The sequence below is a fragment of the Patella vulgata genome, chromosome 8 (genome assembly GCF_932274485.2).
Source record: "Patella vulgata chromosome 8, xgPatVulg1.2, whole genome shotgun sequence".
Lineage (NCBI taxonomy): Eukaryota > Metazoa > Mollusca > Gastropoda > Patellidae > Patella > Patella vulgata.
The window spans coordinates 31,601,096-31,615,187 of record NC_065886.2 but is presented as its reverse complement, the minus strand read 5'-3'; the positions used below and the strand labels follow the sequence as shown (position 1 = coordinate 31,615,187).

The window sequence follows — 14,092 nt, the reverse complement described above, 5'->3', positions numbered from 1 at the left end:
CCCCCCCCCCTCACAAATAAAAGCTCAATTATAGGTATATGTTGTAACTAAATTTCAATCCTCATGATGGCAAATCAAAGAGTGGTATATTGGTAATAAAATAAGGTGTTACTTATTCTCTCGAACGCAGCCACATGCACGCGAAGCCCGCCACCCATGTGTTGCACACACCAAAGTTTCAAACAACCACAAGCATTGGGTATTTTAGGATATCGACTTCATTATCACTTTTTTTCACTTCTGATTGACAATGGCACGAAGGAGAATTTCCAATGCACTGAGATGGCAGATCAATGGAATTCATCGGGCAGGACTTTCTTACAAGGAAATTGCAAGAAGAACCCAGTTTCACTACACGGTAATAAGCCGTCTGGTGAGGAAGCATGCGCAAACAAATGATGTAAAGGACCTTCCCCCTTCTGGAAGACCAAAAGCTACCACGCCCCAGGAGAATAGAGCTCTGTTACGGCATGTTAGACGCCAGCCTTTTGGTTCAAGCACCCTTCTGAAACAGGCCTCATCGTTCACGTGCTGTAAACCAACATCTGGCAAATAATGCTGTGACACGAATTCCATGGCCAGCAATGTCTCCTGATTTGAACCTAATCGAACATGTTTGGGACATCATGGGCCATCGGGTACAAAGAAGTAATCCTCCTGCACAAAACCTGAGGGAACTGGTGGCAGCTTTTAAGGACTAGTGGCAGCGGATACCGATGAAACAATGGGGATGCCAAGAAGAGTGGCTGCAGTTATTCAGGCACCTGGTGGCAGCACACGTTACTGATGTTTTGTGATTCCTGGGACACTGATCCACTTTATTTAAGCTGCTTTTACCGGGTGGCACACACCAAGACCTTGAACTGACGACACTTAAACACCCGTGTCTTTTGGATAAAATTCCATTTCAATTCACTCTGTGGTTTCATACAAAATGTCACTTCCAAATGACCAAATGATTGTTCTTTTAATTAAAATTTCTTTTGCTTATCTTCTATCTCAGTTTCATACCATACTTTCATGAAGTTCGCCCCTCTGTGAAAAATCAGGGGAGTGCTTAACTTATTTTGCTGTGTATATAATAGGAATATCAGACCAATAATGGTCCAATTCTCTTCAGTATTTACGAAGATATGTGGGATTGAAATTTCATCGATCTATTCTGCTCGCTATGCAATATGCCTATATTTTGTTGTCCACGAAAATTTAATGATAGACCTGTTTTAAATCCGACTGAATCCAAACCAAGACATCATCTAGCGTTGGTATTTTGATTTTGTTTTCTATATTAAAAGTTAAATAACGTAGATTAAGCCGTGAGAAATGTCATATTTTAGCGACAAATGCAAATGGTGCATCGGAACATTCATATAATTATTATGTACATAATTAGATAAAAAAGATGTCAGCTACTCATGTGTAAAAATATAAACTCGCCGACTTTTTGTAAACTGCAAATTTGAAATTATGATTAATGTTTAAACTATTCATCGTGCATCATTATAATGTTTAGAATGAGACGGGGAGTGGAATATATTATTGTAAGTTACATGAGTGACTCGTGTTGATTGAAAATGATTGACAGATAGCTACATAATTGCACTTAGATAATATATCTCTGTCTATGAACAATATATATTTTCGTTTTGTTTTTTTTTCTTCAGGCACTCGACACAAACTGGTTCATTTCGGGACTATCATATGGTTCGATTTTATTTCAATAATTCGCTTGGACGTTATGGTGTTTAGCAGTGGAAAGAAGCCGGAAGACCCGACGTAAATCCACGAGGTTGGACAAACGCGTGAATAAACAAAAACAAAACTATTGAGCGATAAGAAAAACAGAAGATAAAATTAGTTTGAGGAAGTGATTTCACCTTGGTTAAAATCACCCATGGAAAATATAACGTATTATTGTGTTAGAGAACTCAAACAAGAAGTAAAATTTTATTGTTCTGGCCATAAGCCCACATAAAACTGATTTATGGAATTTAGGTTTAACGCCTTATCTTTCTGCACCAACCAAACTAATGCAGACGACGGGCCCAAGTTATTGAGACCTAATCTATTGATGTTATAAAGTGTAACGAAATATGACAGCATCTCTGCCAAAACCTTTCACCATATCCATAACCTATATATTTTATTAAGTGGTTGTGAAATTCCTAGTCACCATATTTGATTGCATAGAAAATTTACAAAGAGGCATTTAAAGGTATATTAGCATTGTAAATGTTTTCACCCCACTACGCAACTCTAATACCTTTATAATAACTAAACATAATACCATATAGAAATTCGAATTTGAATTGTTCAAAAGATATTCGTACATTTCTTTTGCTTCGTTTGGCCTTAGAACTCACTTCTTATGCGTTATATTCAGAAGTGTGTGGTTTGAATTGAATGTTTAATTCTCGTTAACATAATATAACACGGTATTTAGTAAAATACAGCATGACAGGGATGATGTCTAAACATGTCAGCTGTCAACATATAACTCATGAAATATATCTTTTAAAGTGGCATTACCAATCGCTGTAATAACCAATCTTCAATCAGACCAAATTTTGAATATTTATATTAATATAGACATTTTAATTTTAAAGTGGCATTAGGTAAGATTAAATAAAGAGCTGACAGTTCTCGCTATAATAGTTAGAAAATAGATAAGGAAATGAGAATATGTTGCAAATTTCAGTCAAATTACTTCACGGCGATACAATAATAGTCTAGACTCGATTGTCATAACTACCGTTGTTACGATAATAAACAAAATCTCGATTATCCATTTTTACGGTAACCGCATCAATTACAAAACGTATTTAAATCTACTTCCATCAGATGGCATCAAGGTTTGATTATGATCTTGGTAATTTAATTGGGGATCACGTGGCTAAGTGGGTAAGACGCTAGCTCGCTAGCCTGGAGGTCGGGTGTTCGATCCCTGCATTGGCCGAGAAAGTTCATCCAGATTTTCCGGCGTGGTTCTCCCTTGTCAGTGATGCAGGACGGAGGGGCTGGCAAGGAAAGCTGTCTAGTCGTTCGGATGGGACGAAAAACCGAGGTCCCGTGTACACATTGGCGTGCACGTAAAAGATCCCTTGGCAGTTGGAATTCGATATAAGAGTAGGCCGTAGTGCCGCTGTCCGGGCAAAATTTCCCTCATAGCACACTGTATGGCGTATGCCCGTCTTCATTAGCCCAGGTTAGGAGCAGAACAGTAGGACGTTAAACCCCATTTCATTTCATTTCATTTTGGTAATTTAATTAATGTCCAAGTAATAATTCATATAATATTTCAGGTCTTAAAAAAGACCTGCAATAGGCAGATTTAGCTCTTGAATAATGCCTCTTAAGCTCCGGTACTTAGAACATTCTTGAAAAATGGCCATTGTTTATCTCTCTATAATGAACTAAAATGGGGTTTAACGTCCTACTTTTCTGCACCGATCGGGCTAATGAAGACGGACAGACGCCATGGCGTGTGCTATGAGGGGGAACTTTGCCAATGGTTCTTTTACGTGCACGTTAATGTTGACACGGGACCTCTGATTATCGTTCCATTCGAACAATTTGTACTTAGTGTAAGCAGACGTCATTTTGGTAACCAATTTAATAATTAGAGAGTTTTTAAAATTTTTGTTTGAGAAATGTGAAGGTTTGTAAGTTTCAACACCATGCCAAGACTGGTTTTTTTTGTTGTTGTTTTGTTTTGTTTGGGTTTTTTTGTTGTTTTTTTTGTTGGGGGGGGGGGGGGTGTTTGTCTGTCTGCTCATGGTTGGCGGCTACACTAGGTCTGTCCCGATGCTCAAATTTGTGTATAGGGGTAGCTCGGACCAGGGAGTAACACGGGCTAGGTGACGTTGGGCTACCATTATAATACTTTCAACCCGTGGAGCGCCGGGTCATCCGCTAGTAAATAATAATATTGATACAATGTTTGGAAGTATTTACGTATTCTTTAAACAAATTCACAATTGCCCCAACAATCATTTTCATGGTGAGCATCCTTCATATTAAACTATTTAACTCAGGTGGGTGGGGTCACTTTAAACCATAATTATCTGTGTTTAAAACATGACAAAACGTGTTATTGTAACATACAGCAGGATTAAAGTTTTAAAAATAATCTGAAAACAAGGAAATACCTACATATACCTACATCCGTTTGGTGAACTAGTCAACTAATAACTATTTTGTTTATAAAACATCGTCTCAAAATGTTATGAGAGAGAGAGAGAGAGGGGGGGGGGAGGTAACGTTCACTAGATACAAACTAGGTTATTAGACCATTCTTAAGTGTGTGCGATACATTCTAAATTTTATATACGTAGAATTTGCTAATTTTGTAATCATTAGACCAAATACCCAAATAACCGATTTTGGATAAATCGTACAGAGAATAGAAAATATTAAAAACCCGTTCAATTAGGATATGTAAAAAATATCAAATGGATCATTTAGAATGCTACAGTTCCATATATTTAGTTTACAACCAGACAGTTAACGCCGTATCAGGAAATGTCACAAACTATAACGGTCATTCAAAGTTCAAAAATTGGTTAAAAGGTACGTGATGTCTCGACAATATTATAATGCATTCGTATAAATAAACACAAATATTATACATATCTTTTATCTGTTAAAGTCAGTGAAAGGTTTTCTAGAAAGAGTGGGCATCTGCCATTTTGTGTAGCTTATTGGGGTGATGGTTTAGAAAAATAGATTTCAGAAGTAACCTCGGGACAATGACCCACCATCTTAGAGAGTGCACAGCATGATTATTTACATAGGCATTAGTGCAAAACCAATGTAGTGATCTATTACTGTGTTTGTTCTAATCATAACGTGATAATTTTAAAAAGAAAGTAGTAATATATAATTGTGGTTGTTCTAACCATAATGAAAAAATATATAAACGAAAGTAGTAATATATTTGACATTATTAAGAAATAAATTTTGAAACATGCGGGTTTTTTCACATTCTTGCTATACATACAGTGATGATTCAAAAAACGAAAGTAGTAAAATATAATGTGATAGTTTTAAAAATAGACTGTGAAACATGCTTTCTATAGCATTATCGCTGTACATTCAACCGTTGATATAGGTGTACCACCCATCTAAATCAACACCCATGTTATTATATACAATAAAATGAAGCAAGCTTACCGTGACTTTGACGTTGATGAGTCTTGGCAATGTTCTCAACCGTTTCAAATGTAATATCTTGATTAACAGCATCTGCAATATTCTTCGACTTCGTCAAAGTTTCTTCCTCAAACGATTTATAAATATCGGGATCACTTTGATAAAGGGGGTTGTCCTTTTGGAGGTGGAAATAATTATCGAAAATGTTGACATTGTCGTCGAAATCATCCTCATCCTTTGAGGTGTCGATTTTGTTTTTAATTAAAATCTGTCCACGAACCACTTTCAGATCACTTTGTACGCCAGATTCCACAATTTGTGGTTGTGTGTTAACTTTGTAAACCTTCTGGGAACTTTCATAGTTATTCATCTCCAAGAAATCACTTGGGCCACCATTTGAAGTCAAATATTCCGAAGAAGACCTCATAGGCGTGGGTAAATTATCCGAAAAACTACGGTAACTGAGATGATCCTTTGTCGGAGACGGAGAACGCATCCTGTACTGGCGTTCCGTAGTCGTAAATCGTTCTGATTTCGTGTTACGTGATGAGCGTGGCTGATCGGATGATCGGGTGTTATGCACTACATAATTGCGCCCTCCTTGAGAAAGGTCGCTTAACGATTTGGATAAATTGTCCGAATAATCCCGTCTAACATCCACTATTGTTTTATGTCGGCTTTGAGGACTTGGTGATCGAGTTCTATAAATCGGATCTTGTGAACTACTTTTGAATTTGGTTGTCCGGAAAGAATTGTCGCCAGCATTCGGAGTTGGACTAAAACTTCTCTGGATGTACAGCTTCGAAGCGTGGTTATCATATCCATTCTCCTTCACCACTTTCGATGACGACGACGATGTTGTTAAACCATGTTTTGTTGACGATATTTTATACCTGCGCGTCTCACCATCCGAGCTACTTTCCGAAGAGCTACGAGATCGTCTTCGTCGTGATTTGCTCATCTTATCATCGGCGGCTGATTGTACGTTTACCACCCTGTACAGTGACTCACCTCTTGTTGGGCTGGTTACACGGCTTGTTGTATTGCTATTGGTATTACTATGAAGGTTTATAACTGTACTATTACGAGTGGGAGACAGTGTCGTGGATCGTACAGAAGGTACAACGCGCGTTCTTCGAGTTGTATATTCGGGTTCGAAATATCCAGAATCCAATCTTGACGTCTGTAAATGAGATTCTTCTTCGTCTTTGTATGTACCCAGTCGTCCCGAAGGTTTCGTATAGACCACCTTGTAACGATTGCGGTTTTCGGGCGACGTGGAGCGCGAGCGGCTGTAAATCCCATCCGATGTTAGGACATTTTGGCGTTGTCGCCGCGGGGATGAGGATGTTCGATTTACTCTGTAGACCTGGTCATCGCTCATCACCGACTCCGGTCTACTTCTTGAATATTGTCCATTTTGTCCATGTCCGGAGATTCTGTAGAGTCTTCTCACTTCGTCATCGGATTCGTATCCATGGATATATCTATTCTCGGTGAACCTCTGCCTCGGTAAATATTGATTATTGATCTCTACTCGGGTAACATTCCTGTCCGAGATATCTGAATCCGACGAGGGATAGCCGCTACTCTTTCTTCGTCTCAAGTCGTCTCTGTCTGATGAAGCGTATGTTTTCATAACCTTTATCTTTCGTCCGCTGTCCAGTTCGTCGTAATCGAGACTATTATTGAGATGGACATCTTTATAACTAGATCGAACTATGTGGGGTTCGCTGGTAGACAAATCTTTTACACGCCATAACTCATCCCCTGGGGTATCCACATAACGATCAGATCGGTAAACGTCTGAACTATATTTATCTTTAGCCCGGGATCGCCGTTCGCCGCCATCGCTGTAGATCAGTTGTCGTCTGGGAGATGGTGGGCGTATGTCCACTTCGTGGTAGATTGTTCGACGTTTTGGTGATTGAGACCTCCTTGGGGACATTGATGCCCGAACAACTCGGTACAGCGGTCCCTCGTCATCCCTCGGGGATTCTTCGGAGGTTGTTCTGGAGGATTTGGAACCATAAACACTGTCGACATCAACACTTGGTAAGATGGTGGTCGTGATGGTCTTTTTGGAATAATAGCTGGTCTCGTTGTCCTTGTCTTCGGAATGTTTTTTGGTACTGTCAGAGGTATTGTCGATTCTCGTTACGTGTTGCCCAGCGTTTTGGTCCACATTGTTGAGTACGGCCTGGACATCTTTATAGGATGTTTCGGTTGGTTCCACAGCTTGAACGTAATTCGTTGTTTGTAGGGCGCCCCTTTCACCTAAAGTATATTCCGTCGTAGTTCCGACGTAATTATTCGTAATGGTGGTCATATTGGCATTGCTGGTAACTTCAGGCACCAATGGCACCGGTTGGTAGGGATGAAAAGCCGTATTGCTAAAATTTAGGGTAGACGTTGCCGGCGCAACCAAATTCCCGGCGTTGTAGGTACTAACAGCCGTATCATTATTTGGAACCAAAACAGCTGTTGTGTACGTCTTCATCGTAGAATTACCCAAATTAACTGCAGGATATTCTTGCGTCGTGACTAAAACTGGCTGATTATAAGATCCACTGCTGCGTTGGCTAAATCCACTAACCGAGTAATCCGACGCACCTGTGTCGATCGTAAGCTCATTATCAACCGACGATGCTGTGGATTGTGTGCTCTCTTCTACATCTTTTCGTCTAGTGATGGTTTTTTGTACACGATGCTCTATTAAAGCCACATTATCGCTAGTTACTCCATGTATGGTCACGGTTTCATGCTCCTTGACATCCTGGGTTACATTATTATCCTCGCTTTCTTGTCGTGACACCGATCCCGGTAAGCTGATCACCCCTGATCCACCGCTTGAATGGCTAGATCTAAGACTTAACGCTTTCTGATTATTGTTCGACTCCATGATTATTGGGGAGCTGTTTCCCTCGGATAAACCGTACAAAGCCGAAATAACTTCATTAGCGGTGTCGTTATCTACATTAGAATCGATTCGTACGTTTCCGGATGATCCAATCTGATAGCTTCCGGACTGGCTCATCCTGGACGAACTACGAGAACTTCTTGTGGATTGTGTTTCCTGTTCCTTGGTTCCTGAAATGTCTTCGACCATGTAAACAGAACCGTTACTACCTTCCACCATAATAATGTCTCCGCTAGATTTTCCCCCGATCCCGGAACCACTTGCTGAGGAACTTGAAGAACGCATTGATCTACTACTACTCCGTCGTGAACTAGTCGATGCCGCCATGATGTCGCTGAGATTAGACGAAATGGGTTGCTGAGAAGAACCGAAATCGGACGATAAATCTAAAGAGTTGACATTAAACTGCGTTATCAAATCATCACTACCACTTAAGACAGGCATTTCATCCGATTTTACAGACTCAACACTTTCTTTAGACTCCGTGAAATTCTTTTTCATAAACACACTTTTGAATTCAGATAATAAATTCCCGTAATTTTGCTTAGGCACCGATGACAGGTCGGGTTCATCTACATTATTATTGTTTGTAGTTACAGAGATGTTGCTCACTCTCTTAACTCCGTTAAAACTAAACTTAGCAGACGATGTATCCGAGCTAGTTTCACTGATATTTGTATCCGTCACGTGATTATTACGTACTCTCGCTTTTGTTTTTAATTCCGAAATTAAATTATCATATTGCTCTTTAGGCGAAGTTGGTCTGTCCTCGCCCAACTCGACCGTTTGTGTAACTCCGGTTCCATCAAGTGAATCGTGATCTTCTCCCTGTGTTGTTGACTCGACACCGGTCGAAGCAGACGACGCGAGAGTGATGCTGGCTACTGTCACGTGGGGCAAATCAAAGCTCGCCTTTCTGGTCTTCTTATCTTGTTCGTCCGGTTCATCATTACCCAGATCCATGTTCGCATCAATTAAATCCTCTTTTACTGAAACACTTTTTAGGGAATGTCTTTGGTTGTCATTTACATTAGTTTTAGAAATGGGAAGAACCGGCTTGTCGTCTGCGTTAAACCATCCATTAGTGTCAGCTGAACTTTTCTCAGATGTGTTTATATCAAAGTTGGACGCCCAAACACTACTATAACTACCACCACCAATAATATCTTCTTTATTTGTATTACTAGTTATTACACCGCCGCCTAATAATCGTTGACCTAAATATGTATTTTGTGCAGGGCTTAGACCCGATTCTCCCAACCCTTCATTGTTCAGTGTGCTTATATCCCTGTCAATGGACTGCGATAAATCATACGACTTGTCATTGTACATTGACTGTGTTGTAGAGACAGTCGACGATTCGTAGGCAGGAAAGTTATAACTGTCCTTTGTAGTCAGGACATTTGAATTACTTTCTAATTGCATAACGTCTTGACCTGGGGCATTCACGTTAGGGATCGTTGTTATGTTTTCGCGGGATTCGGTTCCGTTTTCGAGAGAATTGTATGTTTCCTTCATTGATTCTTCGGCTTGTGATGTTAGGTTATCGCGCGAGACGATTCCGTTTTCGAGCGAATTGTGTGTATCTTTCTTTGATTCTTCGACCTGTGATATAGCACTGGTGTCTGATTCCATAGATGAATTTGTGATCGTACTAATATCAGATAGTAAAGAGTCCGATAGTTTGATTCCCGTGTCGGTTCCGTTTTCGAGAGAATTGTAGGTTTCCTTCTTTGATTCTTCGGCTTCTGACTTTATGATTTCGCGCGAGTCTATTCCGTTTTCGAGCGAATTGTGTGTATCTTTCTTTGATTCTTCGACCTGTGATATAGCCCTGGTGTCTGATTCCATAGATGAATTTGTGATCGTACTAATATCAGATAGTAAAGAGTCCGATTGTTTGATTCCCGTGTCGGTTCCGTTTTCGAGAGAATTGTAGCTTTCCTTCTTTGATTCTGCGGCTTCTGATTTTATGATTTCGCGCGAGTCTACTCCGTTTTCGAGCGAATTGTGTGTATCCTTCTTTGATTCTTCGACCTGTGATATAGCACTGGTGTCTGATTCCATAGATGAATCTGTGATCGTACTAATATTCGATAGTAAAGAGTCCGATTGTTTGATTCCCGTGTGGAAGATTAAATCAATCTTTTGAGAATCGCCACCGCTTTCAATAAGGGCTTCTCGTTTCTTGCGCAACATACTGCGTGCCTTTTTCTTTTCGATATTAGACCCCTTGCTATATTTTAATCCCAGTTGAACGAATAATTCTCTTAATTCGTCGACAGTCCCCGGTTTTATGAAAGCGCGCACCGTTTTTACTTTTTGCCCATCCCATTTACTGATCAGGTAAGGCTCGCCATCAAAATGCATGGACGAGTTGTCTCCCTTTACTTTTCGCTTTTCATCGACTGTTTGCGTCGTTTCCGATATGATGATGTTCTCTTGAGCAATTGAATGGTCCAGATATCGCATAATTTCATTTTCCGGTCCGGACTTATGCGGCATTGCTAGATTGATGTGATATCCGTGGAAGGAGGGTGATTGTGACGGTTGCAATAGAGGTAGAGAGTCGGTGACGGGAGGCGGTGGTGGCGGCAGGTCATCATCGTCCAGGGGTGGTGGTGATGATGTTGGAAGAGGTGGAGGCGGAGGTGTTGTAGACAGGGGCTGTTCGTCGAGAAAGGTACAAGGTGTAGGAACTTTTACTAATGCCGGAGGGGGAGTTTCCGGTGGGGGTGGAGGAGGGGGAGAAGCGGGGGGAGAGACCTCGTTTATCGCGTTTACTGAATGTATTGGCGAAAATCCACTTTTTTCATTCAGTTTTAATCCCCCGTTCACTAATGAAATTTTTTCCTTAAAGGGCACTTCGATTCGACCTCTAGGAATTATACTTTCATGGGAATAAGTTCGCTTAGGAATTAACAACTCCGATCGGTACGAATCATCGCGTACACTTGCGTTTCTGGACACGTAGATGACTTTTGGTCTGACGCTACTGTCATTGGCTCGTGGAATCTTTTCAAATTTCTTTTCTTTAGCCTTTTTAGTGACGTCATTGATGACATTCGGAGGCAGACCAACGTGTGATCGCCATCTTGTTTTATCAGTGCTCATGTTGGAATTATTCAGATCAATCTATATTTAAGCAAGTGGATTTTCCAAACAGATACATCCGCCATATCTTGATTATCCTGAAATATATAATAAAAACAACTTTGAGGATTATGCGAGTCTAAATACATTTGAGAGCACTAAAGAACAAGTAGTCTAAATATGTTCACAACAAAAGACAACACGTGGTAATGAATATAACTACTTCTCTGTTATTTAATAGCAGGGGCAGGCTTGGTCTCGGACGACTGTTTAATATTTTTAGTTATCCATACCATGTGTTGTGTTTTGAATATTGGGGTCTAAATACGTTTTGAGGACTGCACAGAACCGCAGGTCTGGATGTTTGAGAGTACTACATAATATAGAATATGTATCTATTGATCCTTTCGCCAATGTTAGATTTATTATTATAATGAACCCAGTTTAATATGAGGGGTTACTTTTTCAAATTCATGTTTACAGTTTTGTGGACAGGTAATTTTTTTTAGTATATTATTTTTTTTTTATGTGTTGTCTTTGTTAGTTTTATATTGTTGGTGTGATGTGTGGTTCAGGGTGGGCATCGTAGCGGTATATTTCAAGATACGATTTTAGTAAAAACTATAATCCAAAAATATGTTTTCTTTAAAGCGGTTTGCGCCCTTCGCTAAAATATCTTCCTTTTTTGTTGTCGTTTCCATCTGGAGTTATGTCCCTTGTAGCTAGACATTTATTTTGAATCTAATACGTTGTGACCACTAAAGAAATGAAATGGGGTTTAACGTCCGACACTTCAACACAGACTGGGCTAATGAAGACGGACATACGCCATGCAGTGTACTATGGGTGCAATTTTGCCCAGACAGCGGCACTAAGGCCTACACTTATATCGAATTCCAACAGCCAAGTGATCCTTTTTACATGCACGTCAATGTGTATACGGGATCTCCCGTGTATCTAAAGGAACCCTGACCAGTTGGTTTTCTATAGTCGCCATTAGACTGGTTGTTGTAGAAAGATAGGACGTTAAACCCCATTTCATTTCAGTTTATATCAGGATCAACACCATTAGTCATTAGATATTTTTATATTACACACCGTCATGTTTCATGTCATCAAGATATTTTTCTTGCTAGTTTTATTTTTGAGATTAACAAAAGAATAGTCTCTATCAGATGTGTCAACGCCGATTCTTTTTATCACCATAATTACCATCAATCAACATGAACTAGAAAACAATGTCCCCTCAGGTATACCATTGGCAGTATGTCTAAGATCCCTAACAGTTGGAAATCGAAATAAGAGTAGGCCGGACAATATATCTCACGTCTCACATAGGGTCTTCATTGGCAGAGCGTATCTAGTCGTTCGGGTAGGACGGAAAACGTTTACTGGAGTACTGCATGGGGTATGACCGTCTTCGTTAGTCCAGTGGTTGACGAAAAGTAGATGTTAAACCCCATTTCATTTTTATATACCTACCGACCACCACCTTTAATGTCACAATGATGTCAATATTTCATCAGTTTCTAATCATAAAAGAATTTTTATATGAAAACAGTAATAATATATTAAGACGCACGGTATCTTTGAAATAAAAAATTGACCTTTATTTAGGTAAAGGTTACGTGATGATTTACCTATATTAGAGTTATCTACATAAAAAAAACCCCACCCATCTGTTTCAATGGTCATCACCAACTAATTTATAGGTAAAATATCTCAATCCTACTTGACCCATACTCGTGACTGTGTCAACACTAAAAGATAAAAAGCGTATATAATCGGGAGCCTCTACAATCAACAACTTGAAAGGCTCTTGTTTGGTGACACAACTACGCGCGGGATCACAACATCACACCTACATTGAACCCTTCGTTTATCATGGACGTCACGAACAATAATTGGTCTCGGATTGCTAAGATATGATTAATTCCGTGCCATTTGTTACCCACGCCTGCGTTGATTAGGAGTAACTGTTAAAATCAGGTGTGTGCTCTAAAGGGGAATATAACTCTCACCCCAAAATACCCCCCACCCCCCCACCCCCAGGTTTCATCACAGATTTTATTAATTCCGTGCCATTTTTTATCTACGTCTGCGTTGATGTTAAATTAGGTCCATGATTTAAAAGAATTGAAAATAAAATGAAGTGGGGTTTAAAGGAAACTTTTAGATGAACGCCAGTGCGTACACGGGACCTCGTTTTTTCGACCCATCCGAACGACTATAGGTTTTCCCTTTCCAGGCCCTCGGTCCTGCATAACTGACAAGGAGGAACCGAGTCGAAAAATCCTGATGAACTTTCTCGGCCAACACGGGATCTACGTTTCTGTACCAACCGGTCTAGAGAAGCTGGACAAGCGCCATGCAGTGTGCTGTGGGAGACATTGTTGTTTTGCCCGGGCAGCGGAGGTACGACCTAATGTAGGTGTTAACCTAGAAAGTTGCTGGGAAGATTCCAAAATGGTTTGGAAGAGACAATTAACCGAGGTTTTGAGTACAGGTTGGGGTGCACTTAAAAGAAACCTTGACTTGAGGAATTCGTGAAGAATGGGCGAAAACGCCGCTGTCCGGGCAAAATGTCCTGCTTTTTACACTATATATGGCGTATGCCCGTCTTCGCTAAGTGGGTAAGGCGCTGGCTCGCTAGCCTGGAGGTAGCGTGTTCGATTCCTGCATTGGCCGATAAAGTTCATCGGGATTTTCCGACGTGGTTTCCCCTTGTCAGTGGTGCCGACAAAGGAAGCTATCTAGTCGTTCAGATGGAACGAAAAACCGAGGTCCCGTTTATACATTGGCGTGCACGTAAAAGATCCCTTGGCAGTTTGAATTCGATATAAAAGTAGGCCATTTGTGCCGCTGCCCGGGCAAAATTTCCCCCATAGCACACTGTATGGCGTATGCCCGTCTTCATTAGCCCAGTAT

At 40.3% G+C, this 14,092-nt stretch overlaps 1 protein-coding gene across 1 annotated transcript in view; it reads right to left on the bottom strand.

The window, feature by feature from the left end:
- The window catches only part of LOC126830334 (serine-rich adhesin for platelets), a 29,114-nt gene extending 19,262 nt beyond the window's left edge, over positions 1 to 9,852 (bottom strand). Inside the window, exon 1 of the mRNA XM_056102748.1 lies at positions 5,173 to 9,852. Coding sequence (XP_055958723.1) covers positions 5,173 to 9,706 — 4,534 coding nt within the window. The 5' untranslated portion in view covers positions 9,707 to 9,852. The remainder of the gene's footprint in view (positions 1 to 5,172) is intronic.
- Positions 9,853 to 14,092: the final 4,240 nt, after the last annotated feature.